The 27,269-nt window shown below is 41.9% G+C and overlaps 3 protein-coding genes and 1 long non-coding RNA gene across 4 annotated transcripts; 1 reads left to right on the forward strand and 3 right to left on the reverse strand.

Annotated features, from left to right (window-relative positions):
- On the reverse strand, nucleotides 1–3,486 carry derl2 (derlin 2). Its single transcript, XM_064352170.1, has 7 exons — nucleotides 3,327–3,486; nucleotides 2,793–2,858; nucleotides 2,515–2,588; nucleotides 2,191–2,284; nucleotides 1,388–1,583; nucleotides 1,164–1,254; nucleotides 1–1,026 (listed from the first exon to the last, which is right to left on the reverse strand). Exons 1-7 carry the CDS (start codon nucleotides 3,459–3,461, stop codon nucleotides 921–923), a joined length of 762 nt encoding a protein of 253 aa, XP_064208240.1. The 5' UTR covers nucleotides 3,462–3,486; the 3' UTR covers nucleotides 1–920.
- Nucleotides 3,487–4,263: 777 nt separating this feature from the next.
- On the forward strand, nucleotides 4,264–5,726 carry mis12 (MIS12 kinetochore complex component). The gene is made up of 2 exons (XM_064352171.1): nucleotides 4,264–4,408; nucleotides 4,736–5,726. Exons 1-2 carry the CDS (start codon nucleotides 4,324–4,326, stop codon nucleotides 5,365–5,367), a joined length of 717 nt encoding a protein of 238 aa, XP_064208241.1. The 5' UTR covers nucleotides 4,264–4,323; the 3' UTR covers nucleotides 5,368–5,726.
- Nucleotides 5,727–6,068: 342 nt separating this feature from the next.
- Nucleotides 6,069–8,641, reverse strand: ift22 (intraflagellar transport 22 homolog (Chlamydomonas)). Its single transcript, XM_064352172.1, has 5 exons — nucleotides 8,262–8,641; nucleotides 7,916–7,998; nucleotides 7,581–7,670; nucleotides 6,697–6,899; nucleotides 6,069–6,447 (listed from the first exon to the last, which is right to left on the reverse strand). Exons 1-5 carry the CDS (start codon nucleotides 8,298–8,300, stop codon nucleotides 6,299–6,301), a joined length of 564 nt encoding a protein of 187 aa, XP_064208242.1. The 5' UTR covers nucleotides 8,301–8,641; the 3' UTR covers nucleotides 6,069–6,298.
- An 11,221-nt stretch (nucleotides 8,642–19,862) lies between these two features.
- LOC135262416 (uncharacterized) lies at nucleotides 19,863–21,939 on the reverse strand. The gene is made up of 5 exons (XR_010332229.1): nucleotides 21,805–21,939; nucleotides 21,323–21,402; nucleotides 21,000–21,208; nucleotides 20,167–20,221; nucleotides 19,863–20,018 (listed from the first exon to the last, which is right to left on the reverse strand). It is a non-coding gene; the product is annotated as an uncharacterized LOC135262416 (long non-coding RNA).
- Between the last annotated feature and the right edge of the window lie 5,330 nt (nucleotides 21,940–27,269).

Consider the following 27,269-nt stretch of genomic DNA (forward strand, 5'->3'; position numbering starts at 1 on the left):
TTAACTGAACAGGTCCTTAGAAGGCATTTTATTATGTTGCATCTTTTGGTAGGCTGAAGTAGAAAAAAAAAAAAAGTTCCAAGAAGAACCTTCCAGTTGCTCGTCTGATTATTGGTTAAGTTACAAAAAGATTTACGGCAACAAAATAAGAGCCTGACAAAAATAAAGTCTACAACAACCATTCCAATGAATAATTAAAATGAAAACAAGCACATTTTAACTTCGGTTTCAGAGTTCTGAATTACTCACATTCCCCAAAGGGTTTCTGAGATTCTGTACTACTCTACTGTATTATAACGGGTGTGAACCTTCAGTTTAGACCATGTAGAACACTGATCTCTACAATATATTCATACCAAAACAGCAGTCAATCAGTGAGATTATTTGAGAACGAGACAATCACTGCAAAATTAAATCAAAATATTATTCCATCACTGCGCAACAAACGACAGAAAACATTTTCCTTTGCCACATTTATACTTTTCACATACATTTATTCTTTAGAAAAAAAAGTAAAATTGAAAAAAGGCTGCGAAGATCAGAATTGTTCCACAATTTTTCCTCTTCTCTTTTCGTCAGCAGATAATTGTTCATTTGATCTACGTTAGTAAAAAACTGATGAAACACGAAGACGGCCATGATCAAGAGCAGCTGTCACTAGTCCCTTCTGCAGTTCTGAAATTGCTGTGCCCTTTCACACAATCTTTAGTGACAGTCTGACAAGACTGAACAATACAGTCAACAGCTTGAAGGAGACACTTGCCTCGAACATAGACAACCGCAAATCCTGCTGGTACACAGAGGGAGGGGGGTTTCACACTCTTAATCCAGAGCAAGAGAAATGGGTAAAAAGAGAAAGGAGTCTTTCGTAGCTCTCTGAAGAAATGTCCGCAAGTCTGACGCAGGGGTGGGAGGCTGGCCTAGCCGCCAAGGCGCTGCCCCTCCCCCCAGGCAAAGCCACCTGGGCGCTCCTCTGGGAGGGGGTTATAGTTAGCATCTTCTTCCGGAGTGTCAAACAACATCTTTCTGTGGGAACCACACGGAGACATCCTATTTAGAGAGTACTAGCCTTGTAACAATTAATTTTTTAAAAAGGGAACGAATGGCAAACATTTGTGACCGAGGTTATAACAGAATTCAACAACAACCAATTTGCTCCTTACAGAATGGTTGGTGTCTTCAGCCACCTGCCACCCCCAGGCTGGTTTGGGAAGACATCCTCCAGAAAGAAGTACACATGTCCGACAGCAATGCCTTTAAGGGCGGGGGGGGGGGGGGTGGACGACAAAAATGCGAGAGAGACAAAGATTGAACACATTTAAACATGAGCAAAATAATTTCCAAGACTGTTACGTGCTTAACAGGGTTACTGAGATGAAGAACGTACCTAGAAGGTCAACAATGATGGAATTTCCTAGAAGCAGGGAGAATCCCATGAGCACCCAGGGCAGAAACGGGGCTTGAAAGTTTAGTAGGCCAAAGAAGTTCATGCGAACATTGGGGTTACGTCGGCTCCACACATACACCAGCATGATAGTGAAAGCTTGGCCCAGGAACACAAGGCTCACAAAGGTGCCAAATATCTGAGCAGTTGTAAAGGTAGACCTTGGAATTGGAACATGCATAAATTCAATGAAGAGTGAATTCACATGCATACATTTCTATAACAATCAAAAGCACAGCCTGCATTCTTAAGCTGAATGGTTGTTCTCAAAATTCTCATGGCATTTTCACAATTTAGAGATATTGGAACTTTCGATTCTGCAGCCAGAAGGGAGGAGCTGCTAAAGCAAAGCTCACCCTCTTCAACATGAAAGTTGTTAACAAAGACAAATTAAAAATATAATGTACATTATAGCATGTCATTGAAATGACACAGAGAGAAAATTCCAAATATGAAAAGATCACACATTTTATTTTGGGGAAAGTGGTTCTCTCACTGTCAACAACAAAGTATGCAAGTAGCGGTGTCAACAACTGACGAATGTGCCAAAATGGCTAATTAAATTCCAAAGCCTAAAGATCAGGGCTGTGTATCTGTGCAATGACCACAGCATAAACATGGTTGTGTTTTTGGCTATGCATTTAGGCTCATTACTGGATTTCATGGACATTGCTTTCTTGACCACATCGGTGGCGAGAACTAAAAAATATGCATGTGGACAGACAGTGTTAACGGTTGAAGGATACGGTCATGAGGACACCACCAAAGAGGAACATGAACACAAAGTCAGCAGTACGGCCTCTAAATGAGCCCTCCTCCAGCATCCGGCAGTACCGATATCTGTGAGCCTGCAGTTAAGGACATCTCAGGACAAACAGTAAACATTACAGGATGAAAACGATCTGCTTTGCATCTTACAGGTAAACCCAACATTTTCAAAGCAGGACATTTAAAAACAATGCATTTGAAATGGCAGAACATTAGTTTAACAATTAGAAGATTTCAATACTCTATGCTCTACTCAATACAAACTGAAGCCATGAACAGTCATCTTACCAAAGAAAGGATACAAAAAAATCATATTGAATAGGAAGTTGAAACCAACAGGACCAAAAAACAGAAAATTGGTTATGAGCCGCCATACCTGCAAGGGTGAAAACAGCAAAACAGTACGGCAACTGTAATCTTGGCAATATATGTTATCTTGTTACTGATTTTACTTTTTTCTTGATATCAAAATCACAGACATAAATTGTAAGTCAACGCTGTGATATTAATAGCTCAAAACAGGTCACACGTAAGATTGTCCGAAATGACAGAAACTCCATTTCAGGAAGATTCCACTCACCTGATAATGTTTCAATATTAAATCAGGATTGAAATATAGCTGGAAAGGTGTGATTAGTTCCAGTTGCTGCGGGCATAGTAATTCAGAAAGGTTACGAGAGCAAAACAACAATTTGAGTTATGAATAAACTCATTGAGTTAGCGAAAATAGACGTCGTTTTCTACGTAGCTAGCTTTGGATTTGCTTGCTAGTCAGTCACATCTGGTATGGCTACCTACCCATGTCAGTGTGGCTAACAAGCTACCTGACCTTCCCTTGTAGCCACTAGTCAAAGTTGAAGATTTAGCACGTAGCACTTTACACTTACACACGTGCCTGTCGACAATCAGCTCTTCATTAGTTACTAACGTTAGTTAGCTGTGGAGCTTAAAATGTAACGTTAACATTGCAGGTAACAGAATAGGCAACTACACGATATAGCTAGTTAGCCTTAGCCGATGTGGTAACACCAGGTTTTATCGCATTTGTAACAAGCTAACACACTAGATCCGAATTTCAATTCAGACGTTATCTTATTTAATCATTTTCTCTTACCACAGCGGCGGTTGTGAGAACACAGGCGGTGGTATATGCCCTGGTTACAACAGGAATCTGAAGATATTCCTGTTGAAACGTCTGGTAAGCCATCTTGGACAAATCGGCGCTTCCGGCACTTTCTTGACACGTCATTACTCTGGGCGTAGAAGTGAAGAACGAATGTTTTTCTACTGCAGTTTCTCATTCGTTGTGGTGTTTATATCGCTTTACCTGATTAACCCTCGCAAGTGTCAACCACAACCCTACCGCCTCAATTTCGATGATGGCACTCTCTGATTGGTCCGCGTATACTTTGTTTCGATAAATAAGGAGAAAGCTTGGGGTGTTTTTGTCGATTCACATGTATTCTGCAATGCATAACGCAGGTTTTTAGTAGTGAAATGTACACCTCCATGCTATACAATGAAATGCATTCTCGCAAACCATCAATGCTGTTTATTAGCCAAATGGCTAAATGTAAACAATGCAACACTTAATCGTATCATTTAGGATGTTAGTTATCCAAATGGATAGAATATTTGCCAAGTGTTAATGAGTGTGATCACGAATAATATAATTTAATAGCTCGAATAATACAATTTAACAGCTATTATTAACAAATATATTGTTGCTCGTCAGTTTTGACTGGCGTTAGCAAAGCGTCCATCTCATAAACCAATCATATTACAACTCTGGTGATGGTTGAGTGAAAGCGAACGCGGGAAGGTAAGCTTTCCCGTTAATTTAAATTGTCTGCGAAAATTAATTACAGTAAAATGTATCATTACATGTGTGTTCATGTACTTCAGATCAGTTAATTCAGTTTATATAGAGATGTATCATAAAGTTAATTATACAGTTGCAGTGGGTTAACAGTCCCGCTCCGGTTTACTGCAGACAGCAAGGGTACGTGTCAGTTCCCTTCCACTGATTGGCTGAGAACAAGGTTTAGTATATTTACTTTCCTCTAATTCGCTGTCATGCTCGTGCGTTTCCGCTGGGGAGGGAACTTCGAATGAAGTTGAACTGCTGCACAGGCAGGATTCCAGTACAGATTAATGGGCGGGAGAAGCAGAAAATGGCGGAGTGCGCAAATGAAGGTATTGCAAAAAAACTCATAGTTATCTCAATTTATATTTTTTCTGTAACTAACTGGATAAATGCACATATTGGTTTAGTTATCATAGTGGACAATTAAACGGTATTTAAAACGTACACTTCCAGTCGAGTGTAGACAGGCTGTTTATCTGGCTAGCACAGTCAGCTAGTCCTAGTTATAGTTTTAGCTATGCCATGGTGTTTTTATATGGATATTTAAGACTAAGTTAATAATAATGACCAAACCAGCTACATTAACTTCTTAACTTCACATATTTTTAAAAGACGTGCTTTAAAAATGTTATTTCTTTCTTCCTGGCTGTCTACAGTGGAGCCGCTGTGTCCAGAGTCGCTGAAGTTATACGAGGCTCAGTTCTTTGGCTTTACCCCACAGACTTGTATGCTGAGAGTGTACAGCGCTTTCCAGGACTCCCTGTATGACATTTTGACCACCGTTGAAGCAGTTTTTGTTAAGAAGCTAGGCGGGGCAGATCCACGGCCGGAGTTGTGTCAGCAAGCCAGAGAATGCACCGAGAAGTTACTCAAATTCCTGCAGGAACGCATTCAGCGTCTCTCCAGTCGTATGGAGACCCTGCTCGTGAACAACGTCCTGTCCATTCCTCGTAACGTGCTTCTGCCCGCGGACCAACCACACAAGAAGTACCCCCAAGGCGTCGAACAGCTTCTAAAGTTGGAAACTGAGCTGGCAGAACTGCAGCAGTCCTACCAGGCTGAGGTGTGTGCCAAGCAGGCCTTGCTGGCAGAACTAGAGGAGCAGAGAGAGGTGCAGAAACAGCTTGACGGCTTGATGAAGTGGATCGGTGAGCTGCGCTTTACCTGGATGCAGGGCGGCATGGGTAGCCTCCAAGACAGCTTCGCCTTCATGACGCAGACAGTCCAGAATTTGCAGGACACAATGAAAGAAATTTCCAGAAAAAGCAAAGGACTAGAAGACATGTGATCTTTCAGGTTAAGTAACTTTGTGGGAAATCGGTCTTTATCCTTGTTGCAGTTTTGGGTGTGAATATGTGCATTATTCACATGTAACCTTGGACGGTAATGTCAGAGTTGGACATAATTCTCCATTCCAGTAATTGAAATGTACATATGTATATACTTGTATCAATAGTTGTTGTTATTCTGCATCTAAATAACTGATAAGACAAGGACGTAGACTCCTGTTTTTACTGTTGGCATTTAATTTTCAGAATCAACTGAGCAGAAATCTGTATTTGGATAGAAAAACATAAAATATATCAGCCCAACTTGCATTGAAATAGGTTGTCATTGTGGAAGATATAATAAAATTTCCTCCAGGTACTCCGGTTTCCTCCCACAGTCCAAAGATATGCAAGTAGGCAAATTGGAGACTAAATTGCCCATAGGTGTGAGTGCTCTGCGATAGATTGGTTGCATGACCAGGGTGTATTCTTGCCAATGAATGCTAGGATAGGCTCCAACAGCCCCTGCGACCCTGCACAGGATAAGCAGGTATAGATGATGGATGGAAGATATAATCAGAACCATTTTTAGTTTATTATGCAATACTACACTCTCTTAGAATTAGAAATTAAAACAACCATCTGATGTGTGTGTGTGTGTGTGTATATGTATGTATATATATATATATATAATTATAATTGAAAGAAATAACCAGAAAACTAACAATCAAAAACAAGAGATTTATCTTATAAAGGATTTGGTGTCATTTTGTATGTGAAAAGTGTAGGCCTATTAAACATGCTATTTTGAATTATCAATGGTAGAGAGGCATGCTTGCACACACAGCTTTTTGCCTATTTCTTTCTGACAAACGAAATCCTGTAAACGACTATCTTCTCTGTATCAGAACCTTTTACAGGCATGATTAATCCTGAGCATGTCTTTGAACTTCACGTGATTATTGACATCTCCTCACGCTCCCTGCTTTCTGACAGTGTCTTCACAATTGACCCCAGGTATCTGTGAAACTCCTGCCGCACCTCCTCTGGATCCTCCTCTAGGTTTGAGTGAATCAGGGGCAGCTTGCTCAGCTGTGATGCTGTGGGTAAAAAAAAAAAAGCACAATACTGGTTTTTAAGGAATTTACATGATAATGCACTGTAAATATTGTCCAGAACGATTACTATTGAGACAGATATTCTTCCATTCCCGCCAATGCAAAAGGGTGAACCAAAAATGAGCATGTGGCTAATTTTGAGATCTTGTCAGCCACACAATCAGACTATTTCAAGATTGCATTGCTTAATATGTCTAGTGATAAGATGATAAAAACGGTGTTACACATTACATAGAACTGGTCGTCCGTTGTCAGCTGCACTGCCTGGTTTGTGATGCGCCATTAGCAGACACTGGCTGTCCTGTAAACCTTGTGAGGAGATGAATGAGGAATGCCACATCTCCGCTTCCTTCAAATGGCTGGGCACATCTGGGTTAAAAACGATGGCCACTCCGTTGGAATCCTTCATTAAAGCTGGCCAGCAGGACTCAAACCTTTGGATCACAAAATTTGTTGGAAAAATTAAAAGTCACTGCCACAAAATGTTTTATCACCAACTTCACGGAAATGGTGGGCTGTCCCAATCTTTTCTCTTATGCAGTTTCCCCTTAATTTTGTAGTGCATATGAAACTACTTGTGTAATGTACAGCCATTCACAGAAAGATGTAGCTTGTCAAGCCATTTCACATATTACCAAGTTTGCATGAAAAATATAGATATCAACCCTTAAACACAAGTCCAGACTTTAAAAAAACTGGCATGGAATCTTTACCAGTTTTAAAGGCTTTCAAGATGTTAGCCCCAAAACATAACCTGTGTTTCAGAGTAAACTGGACAGTTTTTCAAAATTTGCATGACTACTGATCATAGGGAGGTAAATAACTGGTGATTAAAAATTGAATAACATCTTGGAGTTTTTGCATTAAATGTCGTCTGTGTCTGACTAAAGTTATGTAAACGTATGAAAATTTGAGCCATGTGTATGCGATTTTAAAAGTGAATTCGAGTGATGAGGCATTTGCGTGTGTATGACTGTTTCTATAATATATGTGCTGTGTGTAAGTGCTGCTATTTCAAATATGTATGCATGGGGGTGATGATTTGCTAAATAAGTAATGGGTGGTAGTGACAACGTGTGTGTGAAACTGACTGTGTGCAATTACCCTGAACTAACCTTAAGTCTCCAGCACAGTCCCAGAGCTCCACCTCACAAGCCACGTTTTTCCCACTGCCACTCAAAGTCTGCGATTCAAACTCCAGGATCCTAAAGCCAATAACGTTAATCAATGATAGAACGCATACATTTCTGTTCAAACATTTAAAAATATTAAAACAAGCATAATATTTTAATAACAACCTAGTGTAGTCAGTATAATGTCAAAATACTAGACTGACTACTATGCACTACAGTGTAACACTGCTTGTGAACACACGGGTTCACTTGGCCATAGTAGTGCCCCAGAACAGACGAAAAGAACAACATGAGAGGATGAACACAAACGCTCGTACCTGACACCTTGCGTCGGGCTGTAGTCCCCTCCTATTGTTTCAACAGTGTCCGAGAGAAAATTGGACAGCACCGTCTTCCCACACTATTGGAAATAAAAGCGATTTCAACACGTTCTTGTACTTGCAACACAATAACAAATAAAATCGAACTAGCTAGTCTAGTAGCCAACTAATTATATTTAACCAAATCCGACGTTAATATCATGCAAGCAATGCTAGTTAGCAAATTATTAGTCACTGGCGTAAGATAACTTGCTAGCTAGCTAGTCTAACTTAACATATCCGAGGTAGCTAGCTAGCTATAATTCTTGAATGTCAGATGTTGTTACATTCTGCATCGTCTTACCTCACTTGGTCCAATAATTAGTATTTTTGCTTTGAACATTTTGCATGCTAGAATATGCGAACTATCACGTTAGTCTCTGATCTGAGGGCTAACGTTACAGCTAGGCTAGGTAACGTTGACGTTAGTTATCCGCGTTAACAGTTAGCTACCTAGCTAATTATCCACTTCTCAATTCAACGTAGTTAGCTTAGTCTAGCTATAAACTAAGGGGTAGTATTTCGCACACGACAGCTACAATCAGGACCTAACGCCACATTCATCACTTAAATAAAATATTATGTCCTGTGCTTAATATAAATCTGGTGTTTGGAAGCCATAGCTTATTCAGCTAACAAGCTACAAGCTGTGATCAACAAGCTTTTCGTAACTAAGGGCGTTTCTAAGCAGAGGTAACGCTATCTGACATTCTGAGTGCACACATTCGTAGATTGGAAGACGGAAAACGTTTTCATGACACTAGTTTAAAATAACCGGACAGAATACATTACTTAACACAAAAACAAAATTGGCCAAATTCTGATTTTTGAAATAATTTGTACAGCAATTTAAACGAATTTACTCTTTATTAAAAAATACATTTACTCAGAAACAATGGGGAAGGTTTACGATGTGACACCACCTCTAGCCTAGATCACCAATGAACTACATAATACATTCTAATTCAGTATCACTCATTCACAGTAATACGAGTTTAGTGACTTACACCGACTTTGCAGTGCTTTGCACACATTAGTAGCGAGGTTGGTTGTGGCTGAGGATGGACTGATTTATGAATGAGGGCACCTCGTCTTTTCAGCCATACCTCTTATTTTTGTTAAGGACATGAGCACTCTGTCAGTCCATCTGCTCAGTAGGCCTGTACTAGTTCATGCAAAAACTATCAGTTGTGGTGAGGTAAAAAAAAAAAATTCTTCTGTAGAGATTATATATGGCGTGGTTTCTCCGATATTTAATGTACTCCACTTCTTATTTTTAACAGTTTTGGGTGAAAATAAATTTGAGAGATCCATACCAATATCTGTGTTTGCATTCAAAGAAAAGAATGCTGCAGCCAGCTAGCAACTCATTGTGGCTCCCAAAATGATGCCTGGCTGGGTCTATGCACAATGACGCAAAGGGGAGTATTATTAGGTTATATCCTCATTTGGTTATTACTTGACAGTTTTACATTTGGAGACTCAGTGACAACACTCAGCACAAACTCAAAAACATGCAAGCTCACTGATGTAACTGTGACAGAGTCTTTCACAGTCTGGCAACTGACAGAAGGCACTGAACCTGAAAGTCCATACTGATAAAATGCATTAAAATATCGCTGAATCATTGTCTGCCATGACTGATGCAGGAAAAGTGGCTCCCCTAACCTTTTCCACTTCGACCTGTTGGATGATGTACCATCACTAGTCCTGCAAATGTAAAATCTCTTCCATCCACTTGGATCTTTCTTTGTTTCTCTGTATGTCTTTTATTCTTAGGCATTCCTCGCCAGGGAGTTCAGTTAATTCAGTTATCCCTGGCCTACTAAGAACTGTTACTTTTGCTTTCTTTGTAAACTATAAGTGCTATAAGTTTCTGGTCCTCAAATTACATTTGGAAGGAAACGCTATTTAACTTTATTTAAGTCAGGGTTAAATTTAGCTGTTTAGGCTGTTTAATTTTCTCTCACACAGAGAAAATTAAACAGCCTAAACATTTGCACAATTTTTATGCATACTTTATTTATAGAGCTGAGTATTTACTGAATCAAACTGCATGCCCAGTTCCCTAACCATTACTCTGCATTACTGCCCGATGCCACCTGGCAAATGAAACTTTCATAGTGTTTCTGTTTGCCAAAAGCCCTCTACCTCTTTGATATATATATATATTCATTATTTCATACTGCATGTGGTCCTAAAGTATTTATCTACTCTTTCATGCACCCCTTTTCAAATTTTAATTTAGGTTATTGGTTGCAACCATTACACACATGTAATGCCATATTTTGCATGTTTATTTTTTAAACTAACATTAACATTTTTCTCCTGAACTATTTATAACCTATCCCTTGCTTCATTAAATTAATGTAATGCATTGGCAAATCAAAGATTGTTGACATATCTGCCATCAATATTAATTACTTCATTGTTTTTCTTTTTTTATTCTTTAAAATGTCTTTGAATAAAGCAATGACTTAAAATCAGAAATCTAGTTTATATTTAACCGTTGAGATCTACCTTGGTAGTTGATAGTGACTAAACACAATAGAGCAAAAAATAAAGACCAGAAAGCAAGACACTCATTGATGCAAACATCAGTTTATCTTACAGAGAGCATGAAGTCAGATGAGACCAGAGAAAACTCTTCAGGCTAAAAACAAGAAACAGTGTTATTGATCCAAAGCAGCATTCAGTTACTTGAGTGCTAATAGCTCCCCATAGCGGAGAATCTTCAGCCTGCTAAACGTGAGTGAGTGTTACAAGCCGGGTCCATGAGGTTCTTTGCATCAAATCAAAGGTCCTGCATATCAATTGCTATTTCATGTTTTACATGAAACCCCATATTTTATGGTTCATTGAAGTGTACATTTCCCTTCTGCACAAACCAATCTCAAGTGAAGGGAAGTATTTCATCATATAATATCAAATAAACAAATATTTGGACAATTCAGTGCAAAAAAAGTTGTCAGTTTTCCGATAAATATTTCCCAAAAATGTATTCACATAACCAGTTCACAATGGAGCGAATCCATGGCAATGAAACCACCTACCCATCTAAAGAATATTATTCATTAGACAAGTTTCTGTGTTATCATTTAAAGGGTTAAGGTTTATGCCTTAAGGATAAATAAGTGTCACAAGTCCAAAAAGATGCTGATTAAAAGCCATGATCACTACACAGGTGTTCCTTATGATGGGGTCAATAAAAGGCTACCCTAAAATGTTGAGTTTTTTGTTGTTCAACACCATGTCACAGATGCCTGAGTTAAGAGATCGTGGAATCGGCATGCTGACTGCAGGAATGTCCTGTAGAGCTGTTGTCAGAGTAATGGGTGTTCATTTCTCCACCACAAGCCACCTCCAACATCGTTTCAGAGAGTTTGGAACTTCATCCAACAGGCCTCACAACTGCAGACCACGTGTAACCACGCCAGCCCAGGACCGCCACATCTGACTTCTTCACCTGCAGGATCGTCTGAGGCCAGCCACACAGACAGCTGATGAAACAGTTGGTTTACACAACCATAGAATTTCTGCACAAACTGTCAGAAATCGCCTCAGGGAAGCTCATCTGCGTGCTCGACGTCCTCACCAGGGTCTTGATTTGTCTGCAGTTCGGCGTAACAATTGAAGTGAGTGGGCAGGAGCTCACCTTCAATGGCCACTGGCACGCTGGAGAATGGTCCTCTTCACTGATGACTCACAGTTTCAGCTGTACAGGGCAGATGGCAGGCAGCATGTATGGCGTAGGGTGGGTGAGCGGTTTGCTGATGTCAATGTTGTGAACGGAGTAATCCGTGGTGGTGGGGTGTCGGTATGGGCAGGCATATTCTATGGGCAGAGAACTCAAGTGCATTTTATCCATGGCAATTTGAATGCACAGAGATATCGTGATGAGATCCTGAGGCCCATTGCTGTGCCATTCATTCACCGCCATCACCTCATGTTTCAGCATGACAATGCCCGGCCCCATGTTGCAAGGATCTGTACACAATTCCTCAATGCTGAAAATGTCCCAGTTCTTCTATGGCCTGCATACTCACCTGACATGTCACCCATTGAGCATGTTTGGGATGCTCAGGACCGGCGCATACGACAGCGTGTTCCAGTTCCCACCAATATCCAACAACTTCGTACAGCTATTGAAGAGGAGTGGGACAATATTCCACAAGCTACAATCAACAATTCGATCAATTCAATGCGAAGGAGATGTGTTGCGTTGGCAAATGGTGGTCACACAAGATACTGATCGGTATTCCGTTCATTTCATGGTATCTTCTTTTTTTGGGGAATCTGTGACTAACAAATGCATATCTATATTCCCACTCATATGAAATCAATAGATAAGTGCTTAATGAATCTATTTCAGTTGACTGATTTACGTTTATTACCTTTGAACTCAATAAAATCTTCGAAATTGATAACTGTTGCATTTATATTTCTGTTCAGTGTATATGGTTAATGGTTGCCATTTACCTCTGCTAGATCACATTTGACAATGGAAGTGTCATTCAGTTTTTGTGAAAAAGATTTATAAAAATCCACTGTAATGAAGTCATGGCGGCATAAATTATGTCTATCTGAGAAAAAATGAAATGAAACAAGGGTTTTATGCAGTAGAATATTCATATTTATTGTTTTGCACTGACATTCTCAATTATTTTTAATCTTTCATGTTATTACACTCAAAGAAACCACAAAGGCAAAAATACATAGAGAAAATACAGATGGTGAAGAATTAATAGAAACACAAAACAAGAATTTATTAAACCAGATTTATTCACTGGAGATTAAATTCATCTCCCAAAAAGGTCATTCCTCTTTTCATAAAAGTTTACAATGGGTCAATATGATCAAAACTGAACACAAGGGTTAATTCAAAATGATTATAAATGGATCATTTGAAAACAAAGTATATTCACCAAAAACATGAACACACACACACGCACACACAAACACTAAAATAATGAGCCCCAAATATTTATTTACAGTTTATTTCGCTGTGTCTTCAAGAATAACTTTACCAGTAAAACAAGTTTCAAATATATATGTAAAATAAGATAATGGATGGTATCATTTATCACATCAGCACGACCCCAGTAGTATAAACACTATTACCACCCTTAACTGCCAAACAGTTGCTTTATACCATCTTTAACATTACTTTGGTGCAGAATATACATTCTATATAAAATACACTTGTACATACATTTACAATATACAATATACATACATTTACAATATACAGCAGACATTCCCTTGTTCATTTTTTCACCCACATAAAACTTTACAAAATGTTGATTAAAATTACATTCAGCTGAACATAAGAAATACTACATAACGCATGTGTGGTTTCAAAAGTTTATTCAAGTACATAAAATGATTTATTTGGGTCATTCTACGAAAATGTGCCATTTTACATCCGAAGGACAAATTGCTCTGTTAATCTGAACTAACAATAAATGGACTACATTTTTTGTATGTTCACAATGTGTATCTGATAATATAAAGCCAAATCAAATGATTTCTTAAGGTTTGATGTGTCAGCCCAGTGATCATGAATACATAGAGAAACATTTTTTTTGAAATATTCTAAATTACCATTATTATCATGTATGCTAAATTTACATACCTTTTTAATGCACACAGTGTAGAGCCAATGTCTTTGCCGTATGGTTTAGTTATGATATTTTTCATCAACCCAGTTACCGTGAATCCTGTTACTTTTCTGGGGTAACAGGGTTGACAAGATTATGTGCATTTGCATTATTTACAGCATTATTTACACAATATGCACAACTTGTTTTCCATATCTTACTGTTATAATTATTTGTTCTTATTTCATTGATATATGGTATGTTATGTATTTTTTACTTTTAAGGATGTATTGAATTTCAGTTACAGTCTAACACATCTATCTTAATACAATATAAATAATTTCATAAAATATTTACCGTACTTACCATTAACTATATACAGTATACAACAATGTAATTCATACTTTTGGTTAGTTTTTGTTATGATGTGCCATTCCGCTACTGAGAAACAGTAACAATACCGACAGCATAGGGATTCAGATCCAGCCAGACGAGAGAAATATAATACAGATGGGTTTTGTATAGGTCAACATAGCTGTGTGTGTGTGTGTGTGTGTGTGTGTTACATGAAACCCTGGTGGTGAATTAACCCCAACTGTTAATTTAACTATTTTACTTGGTTTTGTTAGAATTTTGCTGTACAATTCAGTAACATCGCAATAGGTTATAAATCCAAAAAGGGAGTACGAGGCTCTCTGTCTTGCAGTAAAAGCATGTATTCTAATGGCTGAATAATGGATCTTTCAGATGATAGCCCAGTAAGACCCTGAACCTGAGGAATGGAGAAAACTACCCTTTGGAGACTGAATTCAAATATTTTGAGTGGTCCAATGAAAGAACAATTGAAGATAGAACAACATTAGCTTACAAAATTATTAGCATACAGAACAAGAAAGCAGCAGCAGAAGACCATATAGAAGATAAGGGATCCCCATCCCAAACCTACAGATTATATAGTACAGAATATCCAGAAGAGTGTCAAATATATTACAGGATCCTACAGTGCCCCCACAAAGTATGGTAACGGTCAAGGAAAATTTGCTTTTTTTGCTTTATGCTTAAGGCATTTGGATTTGCATTCAAAGGATGGATGTGAGGCAAAAGTATAGACAAGCAGCTTCTATTTCATGGCATTTACATGCTTATATGTTTTAGCACTTTTCAGAAACAGCTGTTTCAGTGTTGAGTACCTCCATTTTCAGCTTCGCAAAATTAAGGTTACAAATGACTGACAGGTGTTAACTGTAGCTCAGGTTTTTCCTTTTGCCTGAGTTGTTCACACATAAAGGAGCAGTGAGTCTCTAGTTTTAGTTTCAGCCTTTGTTTTCATCTGTGGAGACTGAAGACCAGAGAACTAACTATGGATAAAAACAACTATTCTGTAAGCTGAGAGAACAGAAGAATTCATTTAGAAGGATAGCACAGAAACTGGTCATATCAAGTACAGAAGTTTGCAAGATGCTTAAAAAGAAAGACACCTGTTATGGATTCAGAAACATACACCGTACAGATCGGCCAAGGAATACGACCACAGTTGATGACAGACTAATCTTGAAGCTGTGAAGAAAAACCCTAAAACTGTGGTCAGTGACATCACCAGCAGTCTACAGAGGGCAGAGGTGAAAATATCAAAAGCCACAGTACGTGGAAGACTTTGAGAGCAGAATTATAGCAGCGACGTAGCAAGTTGCAAACCTCTCAAGAGCAGCAAGAAGCAAGAGGCCAGATTAGAACTAGCCAAACAAACACACAGAAGAACAAGAAGAGTTATATGGATAGATGAGAGCAAAATAAACCTTTGCCAAAGTGATGGAAAGTGTGGAGAATGGATGGAACAGCCCATGATCCAATGCATACCACCAAAGCATCATCAGTGAAATATGGAGGACGTAGTGTCATGGCTTCAGCATGTATGGCTGCTTCTGGAACTGGCTAACTAATCATTATTGATGATGTAATGAAGGATGGCAGCAGTAGGATGAACCTGGAAGTGTATAGACAGATTTTGCCTGGGTATGTACAAAGAAAGTCCTCCAATCTCATCAGCTAGTGCTGATAACCTCAAGACAGTGACCCCCAAGCACACTGCCTATGCAACCAAAGCATTCATCAATGGAAAAAAGTGAAATATTTTGGACTGGCTAAGTCAGTTACTTGCCAAAGAGGAAACTAAAGCCCCCCCGAAACAAAGATCAACTGAAAGCAGCTGCAGAAAAGGCCTTGAAAGCATTACTAAAGAAGATACCAAATATTTGGTGTCAGTGGATCACAGACTTGATTCAGTTATTTCATTTAAGGGCTCTGCAACCAAATATTACACTTTATTGTTTTGATTTACTTTTCAGTTAATCAGTTAACTTAATTTTGCACAACTGAAAATGGGGTACTCAACTCAAAACAGCCAATCTGTACGGTGTATATTTCTGAGTCCATAACAGGTGTCTTTCTTTTTCAGGATCTTCCAAACTTCTGTACTTGATATGACCAGTTTCTGTGCTATCCTTCTAAATGAATTCTTCTGTTCGCTCAGCTTACAGAATAGCTGTTTTTATCCATAGTTAGTTCTCTGGTCTTCAGTCTCCACAGATGAAAACAAAGGCTAAAACTAAAACTAGAGACTCATTGCTCCTTTATGCGTGAAGGCAAAAGGAAACACTTGAGCTACAGTTAACACCTGTCAGCATTCGTAAGCTTAATTCTGCACAACTGAAAATGGAGGTACTCAACACAGAAACAGCTGTTTCTCTAAAATGGTAAAACATATATGCATGTAAATACCATGAAATAAAAGATGATTGTCTGTAATTTTGTGCCATATTCATTTTTTGATGATGATTTCAGATCTAAACGCCTCAGGTTTATAGCAAAAATAACAAATTTCACTCTACCATTGCCATACCTTTAGAGACCTCAACAACCTCATTAGGCTTACCCACAGAAACAGAGGAGAAGAACAGGAGTTTAACAGAAAATACTACCACTGAGGAACTGAATGCTGTCATAACAAAACTTAAGGCAAACAAAGTGCTAAGCACCGACGGCTACAGCACATCATGATATAAATCATTCCAGGAGCCACTTACCCCCATGCTATTGAGTGCATTTAACTGGGGGATGGAGAAAGGTGAGGTATCACCCTCATTGAAAGAGGCTGTTATTTCAGTCATACCAAAAAGAGGGGATTGACAGTTTACATTACATTACATTACATTATAGGTATTTAGCTGACGCTCTTATCCAGAGCGACTTACAACAGAGTAACCAAACTCAGGATCAAGTCCGCTTAAGTCCATTGAACAACATGTAGATAAAAGCCTTTACTATGATGCATACATAAGGAGAAACAGATAGTCTGAACAAATTTTTTTTTTTTTTTTTTTTTTTTTTTATAGTTATGGAGGGGTTAGGAAGAGAGAGAGGTACACAGAGAAGGTGCGTCTTGAGTTCGTTGAAGGTGCTCAGACACTCTGCTGTTCTGACCTCCACTGGAAGATCGTTCCACCATCGTGGGGCCAGAACTGCAAAGAGTCGAGACCTTGTTGCTGCTCGTGTAGGGGGAGGAATCAGCCGCCCTGTAGTAGCCAAAAGTTTGGCGTGTGCAAATTATAGACCTATCAGTGTTCTAAACCAGGACTACAAATTGTTTGCCTTCATTTTAGCTAGACTGATTGAGAACATTTTAGGCAGACTAAACTGGATTTGTTAGACAAAGACAAACGTAATACAACATTAGACGCTCACTCCACGTATTTGCATGAAATTGTACAGAACATGATTGGAGCAGTCTTGGTGGGGCTTGACGCGTTTATATGAGACCATTATTAGAACAATACAGACATTATGACCATCAGCCAGAATAAGGTTTAATAAGGGGCTATCAGTCAAGGTAACTGACAACCATCTCTTCAATTGGGACAAAAGGAACTCAAGATTTATGGAAAGGAAAAAATTCCAGAATTGTCATGGTTCTGTGTTTGTCTGCGTTTCCTTTTTTGGGCACTTCAGTTTGTAGTTCTGTTCCTTTTCCCTGTTTAATTGTATTATTGTTTTAAATTATTCTATTATTGTTTTTTGGTTATCTCATTTTCCCTTCCCTCTCTGTGGTCTGATTGTGCATTGTGCCCTCCTGTGTCTCGTTAGTGTTGTGTCTTTTTAAGTTCTTTGCTTCCCTGACTCGGGTGCTGGTTCCTTATGTTCTCGCGTGTGTTTGCGCTTGTGTTTTCTGCCCGTTTGTTCCTGCCTATGTGTATTCTGCCTGACTGTCTTTCTGCCCCACCCGACTTCTGTTTCTGCATGTTTTTGGGCTTTTGGATTTTTTGCCGTTTTACCTTTTTGAGAAAGTTTTTGTTTTTTGTGAGCAGCCCTGCGTGGCATTGCTTTGGTTTCCTGCTTTTTGTTACTTTTTGTGATTAAAGCCTTTGTTTGGATTTGCCTTTTGAAGTTTGAGTTTTTTTACTCTGCTTTTGGGTCCATTCCCTCGCCAGTCCTGATAAGAATAGGTAAAAGAACTCGCAGCTGCCTAAGGATGAGGGGTAATGACTGTCCCATGTCTTAAGAACTACTTCTATACTGCACAAATACGGCCATTGGTGTGTGTATATGCAACTCCGCCTACACAGCCGGGTGGAAGTAAGTGATGATATTCCGACGAAAGCACTGCTAGGGGGGTGTAGATTGGTAGGGCACATAATCGGGATGCCTTTTACTAACCCATGGAACATTTACAATATGGTAGGATACCAACAGAGTGAGCGGAATGAAAGAAGTTTGAAAGATGTAGCAAGTGTGCACTTATGACTGACTTTGTCCCAAATAGGTTAGATCACAGTTGTCAGAGTCGACTAGGACGGGCCTCAAGCCACGATTTTGACCAGGAGCAATTAGGTTTTACAAGAAAGAGAATAGCTACAATGGATTTTACAGATATCGTAAAGTTTCTATAACTTTGTGCTAGCGCTCGGATAGAGTCTGCAATGCCAATGTATATCTACAAGTATGTCATTATTTGGAACAGATAATTAGAAGAGGAAGAGGATTCGGAGCTTATGGAATCTGTGGCACAAAGTATTTTCAGCAACCTATGAATCTGAATGAGGCAATAAGATCATCTCCCAGAAAAATGAAAAGGAGCAAACATAATATACAGTAAAGGGAAAATAGGAGAAAGATACTGGAAGGGGATCCATGAAAGCATGGAGGCCATTCTAAAGGTAGAAATTCCATTGACATTTGTCAAGCTAGGTGTCAGAAGAGCAATCTTTGGTTCTACATAGAAAGAAGATGAGTATCTTTGCAAAACAATGCTGGATGACTGGGTTGATGTAATGCATGAGATATTTGTGATGGAGTGATTCAAATTTTTTGTAGTCACTCCAGCAGGTTTCAAGTTTTAAAGAATGTGAGACTACTGGATACTGGAGTACAGAAGCCCAAAGAGACCAGAACTGGTTTATGCACGCAAACATGTACACGTATTAATGTTATTAATTAATCTTTTTTTTACATTTTCTTCTTTTTAGTCCAAATAAAAAAGAAGAAGAAATAAAACCCTTTATTCATGTTTCAGAATTTGGTTCAGTCTTTTCTGGGGAAACTCAACAAAATACAAGGAAAAGATCATTGTTCAGAAATCATTGCTTAAGAATGAACAGGCACACATGCCCCTGGACTTAGAGAAGTTATTTTTTGACCTCTGTAAATTGATGGAAAAAGAAAAGCACCTGGACCCACATACAATTACCCTGTCAGATTACTGAAGGATAACATTTTTTAAATGCAAGACAGTGCCTCAGACTCCCTTTTTTGAATTGCAAGGATGAGAAACAATTTCCAGAATGATTTTCCAGCCTCCCTATTTATACTTTACTAATAAGCGTAACAATGGGTGTTTTATGTTTTGTATTTTTAACCAATTCAGTAATGAATGTGTTGGTTACAGGGCTAATGAAATTATATACATGGACACATGAAATCTAAAATGGCACAGTGTCATAGAATGACCCTTTGTCTTTTCTACAGTGCTCTTATTATACATTTCAAATAACATCAGCAAAAAACATAAACAGGCCTGGCTGCTCCATGCTCTTGGAGGTGCAGTTTCATTAAAGAGTGGCCATGATCTCTGTTCGATAAAGATCTCTATTCACCAGCACCCCTACAACAGACATCAGCCCAGTCACACTACCGGAAAACCTCCCCCAACACAGAACTGCACATGATGCTATTGCCACAGAGGAGCTTTTTACCTGTAGTCACAGCTCAGCAGTAATTAAACCTGTACCACACTCACACAATGGCAGGGCTATAGTTACGGATGAGCTCTCACCTGTACTCATAAAATAGGATATAGGCGGAGTTTGACCTCTGCCTCAACACAGACTTCTGGTCCAGCTGTTGGACTCTCTCATCGTCGAATGAGAGCCAGTGTGTGTTGGACTCACAGCTCTCACAGATGTAATGACCTGCAGAATTATAGATGGATGTTCAGTCTATGCTCAGTGTGACTGTAATAGTGGGTTAATCATAGACTGAAAATGTCTCTGGATCAGACTGTGCATACAGGGCCCAGGAACATGTGAGTGTGGACTTTGTGCCTCCAGTGTATCTTACCGTGTCTCATATTCGACCCAATGTGGGACAGCACACTGGTGATTCTATATTCATTCTAGGAGACAGAAGGTAGAGACCTACAGTCAGAAGGGGTACACACCCAAACCCTAACCCCCCATCCTGCCCTATCCCAGACCACCATTATTTTCCATCAGCGCTAACAACAGCAACCTGCCATTATGGCAGATTTAGGCTGTGGAAACAATCAGGTTCCTTAAACAATCAGTGATGTACAACACTGAATAAAGGTGCTTAAATGCACTAAAAACCAGCAGACACCACAGCAATCCAGGACGGCAGTTTGAGGTCCCTGTCTGTCAGTGATTATTAGATAAATTAATGGGGCAGCCCCAGGGAGGAGCAGACTTTGGCTACTGCCATTCTACTCTTTCACTCTTTCTTCTCCTTCTCTCTTTCTCTCTCTCTCTCTCTCCCTCCTTCTCTCCTCACCACAGAGTAGCTTTTCTGCTCTATTCTGTTGATTGTACATCCCTCCACAGGGTTCTTCTTTTCAGCTTCAGGGGAACCAAACAAAATCAAAAACACCATCAGACCTCATCTGTACGACCAAAGATTCTACACACTTACCCCTCAGCTTGGGATTGCAGGTTTCTGTGGTCTCCTCTTAACCAGCAGCCAATACAGGCCATGGAACCAAGGTGTATGGACCTCTTACCAAAACAACTAACTAATTAAGACTTAAGTGTGGAAACACACCAAAAACCCACAGACACTGGGGCACTTTAGTAGTACACTCTGACACTCTGGGCCTAAATTGTTTTCCAAATCACAGGAAGTGAAATTGGTTGGAATGAGTCTGAAGCATAAAATACCTGCAAAGGGAACAGCACCCCCTGGTGATGGGGAGGTTTCAAAGAAATCCCCATGGGTGAGGTGGGGCTTGGCCGTCCCTGGCAAGCGAACGCTGGCCGTGCTGTGGGCCTGCAGGCTGAGTTGTGGGGAGATGTGCAGACGATCGTGCAGCTTCACCAGGTTCCCTCTGGAGTTAAAGCTGAACCGTTTCAGCTGCACGACCAGCACTCTGCACAGACGCACAGAGGAATCCTTTATTTAAACCAGGTAAGTGGTCATTTAACCGGCCCAGATGTGCTGAAAGACAGAAGGACTGAAAGAGAGGGGAGGAGGCTGCACTTACCGAGGCAGTGACTGTAACGTTGGCTCCACAGTGGCCAACTGCCCAGAGCACCACTGGCACCGACACTCTACCTCATAGCCCTGTGACAGCAAAACACATTAACACAGTCAACACAGAGCTGACAGCCCTGTGACAGCAAAGCACACTAACACACTCAACATGGGGATCACAGACCATAGAGCACACTAACACACTCAACACAGAGATCACAGACCACAAAGCACAGTAATACACTCAACATAGAGCGCACAGACCATAGAGGACACTAACACACTCGACACGGGGATCACAGACCACAAAACACAGTAACATACTCCACACAGAGATCACAGACCACAAAACACAGTAACATACTCCACACAGAGATCACAGACCACGAAACACAGCAGCACACTCAGCACTGACCTCGCACACCACAAAGCATAGCAACACATTCAACACTCGGCTTGCACCATTTCAAAGTCTCCCTGGTGGATACTTACCTTGAAGTAGAGGGCCAAACTGTCTTGTACAGAGCCCCCAAGGACTAAGTCCACAGACAAGCAGTTGTAGGACTCCGTTCTACGCACCTTCTCCCCGCAGCTTTGGAGAGGGAACCACAGAGACACAGAAATGAACACTCACAGGCAGGGCTGGGGATGGAGTCAGTTCCCATTAAGGAAATTCAACTGTTCAGTTTAACCGAGCACATGGGAGAGACTGCACATGGCGGCTCACCTGAGGCACGTTCTGGTGGTCAGGAGGTCAAATTCAAAATATCCCTCAATGGAACAGGTGTAGGGGTGCAGCCCCTCCCTTGTCCTCAGGGAAACGCCCTCCTCTTTAAGCTGGGACAGGAGAACACTGAGGAACTCATGAGCATCCTGCAGTGAGACAGAGAAAACCCATGAGAGAAGGAGAAGGTGTTAGGCTTCAACAGTGACCTGGTCCTAGCCATTGGAGTCACTAGCCTTTTGTGCTTGTGAGCAATCTTTCCTATGCTACATCATACACCATATCTCCTCAATCTTGATTTGCTACTTAAAGCACAACTCTCTCAATCTCCCTTTAGCATAACAATTTGAGTCAATCGATCTGTCGAAGAAGGCAGCTACTTTATTGACATGCATGTAGAAAACATCTTATTCATGCCGATGTTTATAAAGGTTACGGAAAATTGGTGCCTGTATTTTTAAAAAGAATCTTGCCTATGGGAATAAATATCGGAAGAACACTGGGGTGCGTGTTTATGCGTCTGTGTGTGTGTGTGTGTAGGTGCGTGTCTCTCACCTGCTGCTCGGTCCCACAGAAGTCGCTGAAGTTCGTCGCGATGGTCTGTTTTAAGGTTTTCAGCAGGCTGATTTTTTGCCTGCTGTGACTGGCCCTTGCAGAGTGCAGATCTGCAAGGCACCTGCAGGGGGCAAGAGAGGCAGCAAGCAGTCAGATAGTTGCCACTTGAGTTTTGTGGAATTAAGGCTGGAAGGAAACCCAGCCAGCATACACACTGCAGTCTGAGGACCAAGGCTGGGAACCCATACATTTGATACTGCAATCGTAGCAATATAATTCTTTAATGAAAAAAGAACTTATAATAGGGACACAAAAACAGTTTTCAGCTGTCATTCACAAACGTTTTTCAATAAACATAGTTAAAATGTATTTTCATGTGATTTCTTGGGCTGAGTACATTTTTAAAAGCAGATAAACAGACTTCCCATAAAATCCACAATACCTTTTCCACCATTAATCCATAGCCAATACAAAAACACTGGCATAAAAGTGCTGTCCATAACAGCACTAATATCTGCAGATCAGTAATGATAGATATCTACATACTTCAGTAAAGCTGTCAGATTTGACCTCCAGCAGCCTTCCTCTCCCCTGATGTCCTGGGCGAAAATCCGGAGACTGAAGAGACTCTGGAGGGTTGCGTTCATGTAACAGGTGTTCCCGATGTTTGGGAACCTGTGGCAGAGACATTAACACATCCCTACTCTGTTACTGTGTGGAAGTCAGATAATAATAGGTCATTCAAAGACAATGAATGGCTTGTTTCTATTTCTTCAATACATGAACTGACAAGAGTTTTCCAAACAAAGACTGGGTCTCAGAGACAGGGGTTGGGAAGATGAAGAAATTATACAATAAAATGATATAGGATGAAAATCAAGCAGTCCAGATAGCACACCAATTCTAATGTACATACCTTACTCCATCTGTATTTACCGACTCCCAGAACAATATAATAAATATAACAGAGTTCTGATCAATAATAATTTCTGGAGAACATTTAAGATTAAATTTAAGCACACTAGAGAAAGGGAGTGCAAAAGATGCCTGATTTGTTTTTCTTGTTTGTTTTTTGTTTTGCCTGTCAATAGGATGCAGCGCATTCATTCCATTGTGCAGCTTGAATAAACTGATTGTGATTCTTACCCAAGAACAGTGTGATCAATCGTATTCCTCTGGGTCTCCTTCTGGATGCTGTGTTCCTCCTGGAACTTCCTACATCTTTGGAATTCCAGCCTATGGAACAGAAATGAGTATAGAATAAAGACAATAAATCAATTTTGCTTTTGTAAATTGAATGCCCGGACAGCAAACATAAGTGGCAAAATGAAATTAAACGAAGTGAAGTGAAAAACACTACCTTTGTCGTTTTGTGCAGTCAATGGACAGAGCAGGATTTTCTACGCAGACAATCGGAAGAGCTGCCTGCTCTGCACGGCCGATGTTACGGGTCGATGTCTGTTCTGCACGGTCAAGGTTCTGGACCGATGCCTGCTCTGCACGGTCGATGGTACGGGCCGATGTCTGCTCTGCAAGGTTGATGTTACGGGTCGATGTCTGCTCTGCGCAGTGGAGAGTCAGGACTGGCTCTTCTGAGCAGTGGACTATCTTTGTCCCCTTCTTCCCTTTCTTCAAAGAATGTTTCTTCTTTTCTTTCTTCTTTTGTTCTTCTTCCTGCTCAGTATGACCAACAAACACGGATGGAAAATCTGTGCAATCAATTTTAAGAGCTGCTGCACACTCAATGTCAACAGCAGGTTGTTCTGCGCAGTCGATGTGCTGGGCCAATGTTCGCCCTACGCAGTCGAGGGTCAGGATTGATTGTTCTGAGCAGTGGACTGTCAGGGACACTGACTTTTCCTTTGTCCCCTTCTTTCCTTTCTTTAACGACCATTTCTTCTTCTTTTTCTTCTTTAGGTCTTTCTGCTCATTATGATCATCAGTCAGGGATGACGACTCAACGCAGTCAATGGTGGGCTGCACAATGCAATCGATAGCGGGCGTTGGCAGCTCAACGCAGTCGATAGCGGGCTGCTCCACGCAGTCGATGGCGGGCGTTGGCAGCTCAACGCAGTCGATGGCGTGCTGCACAACACAGTCGATGGTGGGCTGCACAACGCAGTCGATGGTGGGCGTTGGCTGCACAACGCAGTCGATGGCGGGCGTTGGCTGCACAACGCAGTCGATGGTGGGCTGCACAACGCAGTCGATGGCGGGCGTTGGCTGCTCAACGCAGTCGATGGCGGGCGTTGGCAGCTCAGCGTAGTCGATGGCGGGCGTTGGCAGCTCAACGCAGTCAATGGCGGGCTGCCAACGCAGTCGATGGCGGGCGTTGGCTGCTCAACGCAATCGATGGCGGGCTGCACAACGCAGTCGATGGTGGGCGTTAGCGCTCAACGCAGTCGATCGGCGTGGCTGCTCAACGCAGTCGATGGCAGCGCTGGCAGCTCAACGCAATCGATGCGGGCTGCTCAACGCAGTCGAGGCGGGCGTTGGCAGCTCAACGCAGTCGATGGTGGGCTGCACAACGCAGTCATGGGGGCGTAGGCGCTCAACGCAGTCATGGCGGCAGCCAACACAGTCGATGGGGCGTGGCTGCACAACGCAGTCCATGGCGGGCGTTGGCAGCTCAATCACAGTCGATGGGGGCGTTGCAGCTCAACGCAGTCGATGGCAGGCTTGGCAGCTCAACGCAGTCGATGGCGTGGCTGCACAACGCAGTCGATGGTGGGCGTTGGCAGCTCAACGCAGTCGATGGGCTGCACAACGAGCGGTGGCTGCCAACGCAGTCGATGGCGGGCGTTGGCAGCTCAACGCAGTCGATAGCGGGCTGCTCAACGCAGTCGATGGCGGGTGTTGGCAGCTCAACGCAGTCGATGGCAGGCGTTGGCAGCTCAACGCAGTCGATAGCGGGCTGCTCAGCGCAGTCGATGACGGGCGTTGCCTGCTCAACGCAGTCGATGGCGGGCGTTGCCTGCTCAACGCGGTCGATGGCGGGCGTTAGCAGCTCAACGCGGTCGCTGGCGGGCGTTAGCAGCTCAACGCAGTCGATGGCGGGCGTTGGCTGCTCAACGCAGTCAATGGCGGGTGTTGGCAACTCAACGCAGTCGATAGCGGGCGTTGGCAGCTCAACGCAGTCGATGGCGGGCGTTGCCTGCTCAACGCAGTCGATGGCAGGCGTTAGCAGCTCAACGCAGTCCATGGCGGGCTGCACAACGCTGTCGATGGTGGGCGTTGGCTGCACAACGCAGTCGATGGCGGGCATTGGCTGCTCAACGCAGTCAATGGTGGGCGTTGGCAGCTCAATGCAGTCGATGGCAGGCGTTGGCTGCTCAACGCAGTCGATGGCGGGCGTTGGCAGCTCAACGCAGTCGATAGCGGGCATTGGCAGCTCAACGCAGTCGATAGCGGGCTGCTCAGCGCAGTCGATGACGGGCGTTGCCTGCTCAACGCAGTTGATGGCGGACGTTGGCAGCTCAACGCAGTCGACAGCGGGCTGCTCAACGCAGTCGATAGCGGGCTGCTCAGCACAGTCGATGGCGGGCGTTGGCAGCTCAACGCAGTCGATAGCGGGCTGCTCAGCGCAGTCGATGACGGGCGTTGCCTGCTCAACGCAGTCGATGGCGGGCGTTGGCAGCTCAACGCAGTCGATAGCGGGCTGCTCAACGCAGTCGATGGTGGGCGTTGGCTGCACAACGCAGTCGATGGTGGGTGTTGGCTGCTCAACGCAGTCGATGGTGGGCGTTGGCTGCTCAACGCGGTCAAAGGAACGATCTGCCTCTCTCATCCATTCAATGGTCAGAGCTGGCTCTACGCAGTTGAGGGTAACATCAGACCCCTCCACGGAGTCGGTGGTAAGAGATGTTTCCTTTACGCCGTTGATGTTAAAAGCCGGCACCTCTGCGTAGTCGATGTTAACAGCTCGCTCCTCTGCGCAGGCAATGATAGGAGTGGGTACCTTTACGCAGTCAATGGTAGGAGTTGGCTTTTTCACACAGTCAATGGTAAGATCTTGCTCAGTGCATTCGATGTTAGGAGTTAGCTCCTCTGCGCGGGCGATGGTAAAAAGTGCCACTTTCGTGCATCCGAGGTTAAGAGCTGGCTCAGCACAGCTGATGGTATCTGCTGGCTCGTCTGTGCGGTTGATAGAAAGCGATGTCTCCCCTGCACAGGTGAGAGTTTGAGCTGGCTCTTTCACGTAGGCGATAGTAGCAACTGTTTCCTCAGCGCAGGCAATAGTAAGAGCTGTCTCGTTAGCACAGTCAATAGCAATAGATGTTTCTTCCGTGCAGACGATAGTAACAGCCGGCCCCTCCCCACAGCTGATGGTAACCGCTGTCTTCTCGGGGCAGTTGTTATTTAGGGCCAGTTGGTCTGCAGATGCTGACTGTGCCTTCTTTCCTTTCTTCCCTTTTTTACATTTCTTCTTAGTCTTCTTCTTCTCGTCATCCTTTACCTGGGCCAACGTGTTTTAAAAATTATTAATCATATAAATACCTGTTTTCCTGACACAGAGATAGTGGTTTACACACCACAATATGTTACATCGTTCTTGTCATTTGAATGAAGAATATTGTTTTACTGCCAGTTTAAACCTCAGTCTAACAATTATGTAAGATCATATTTTATAATGAATTTTACACCCTGATTATAGGTTATTGACTTCTGTTTATGTGAA

The sequence above is a fragment of the Anguilla rostrata genome, chromosome 9 (assembly GCF_018555375.3).
Source record: "Anguilla rostrata isolate EN2019 chromosome 9, ASM1855537v3, whole genome shotgun sequence".
NCBI lineage: Eukaryota > Metazoa > Chordata > Actinopteri > Anguilliformes > Anguillidae > Anguilla > Anguilla rostrata.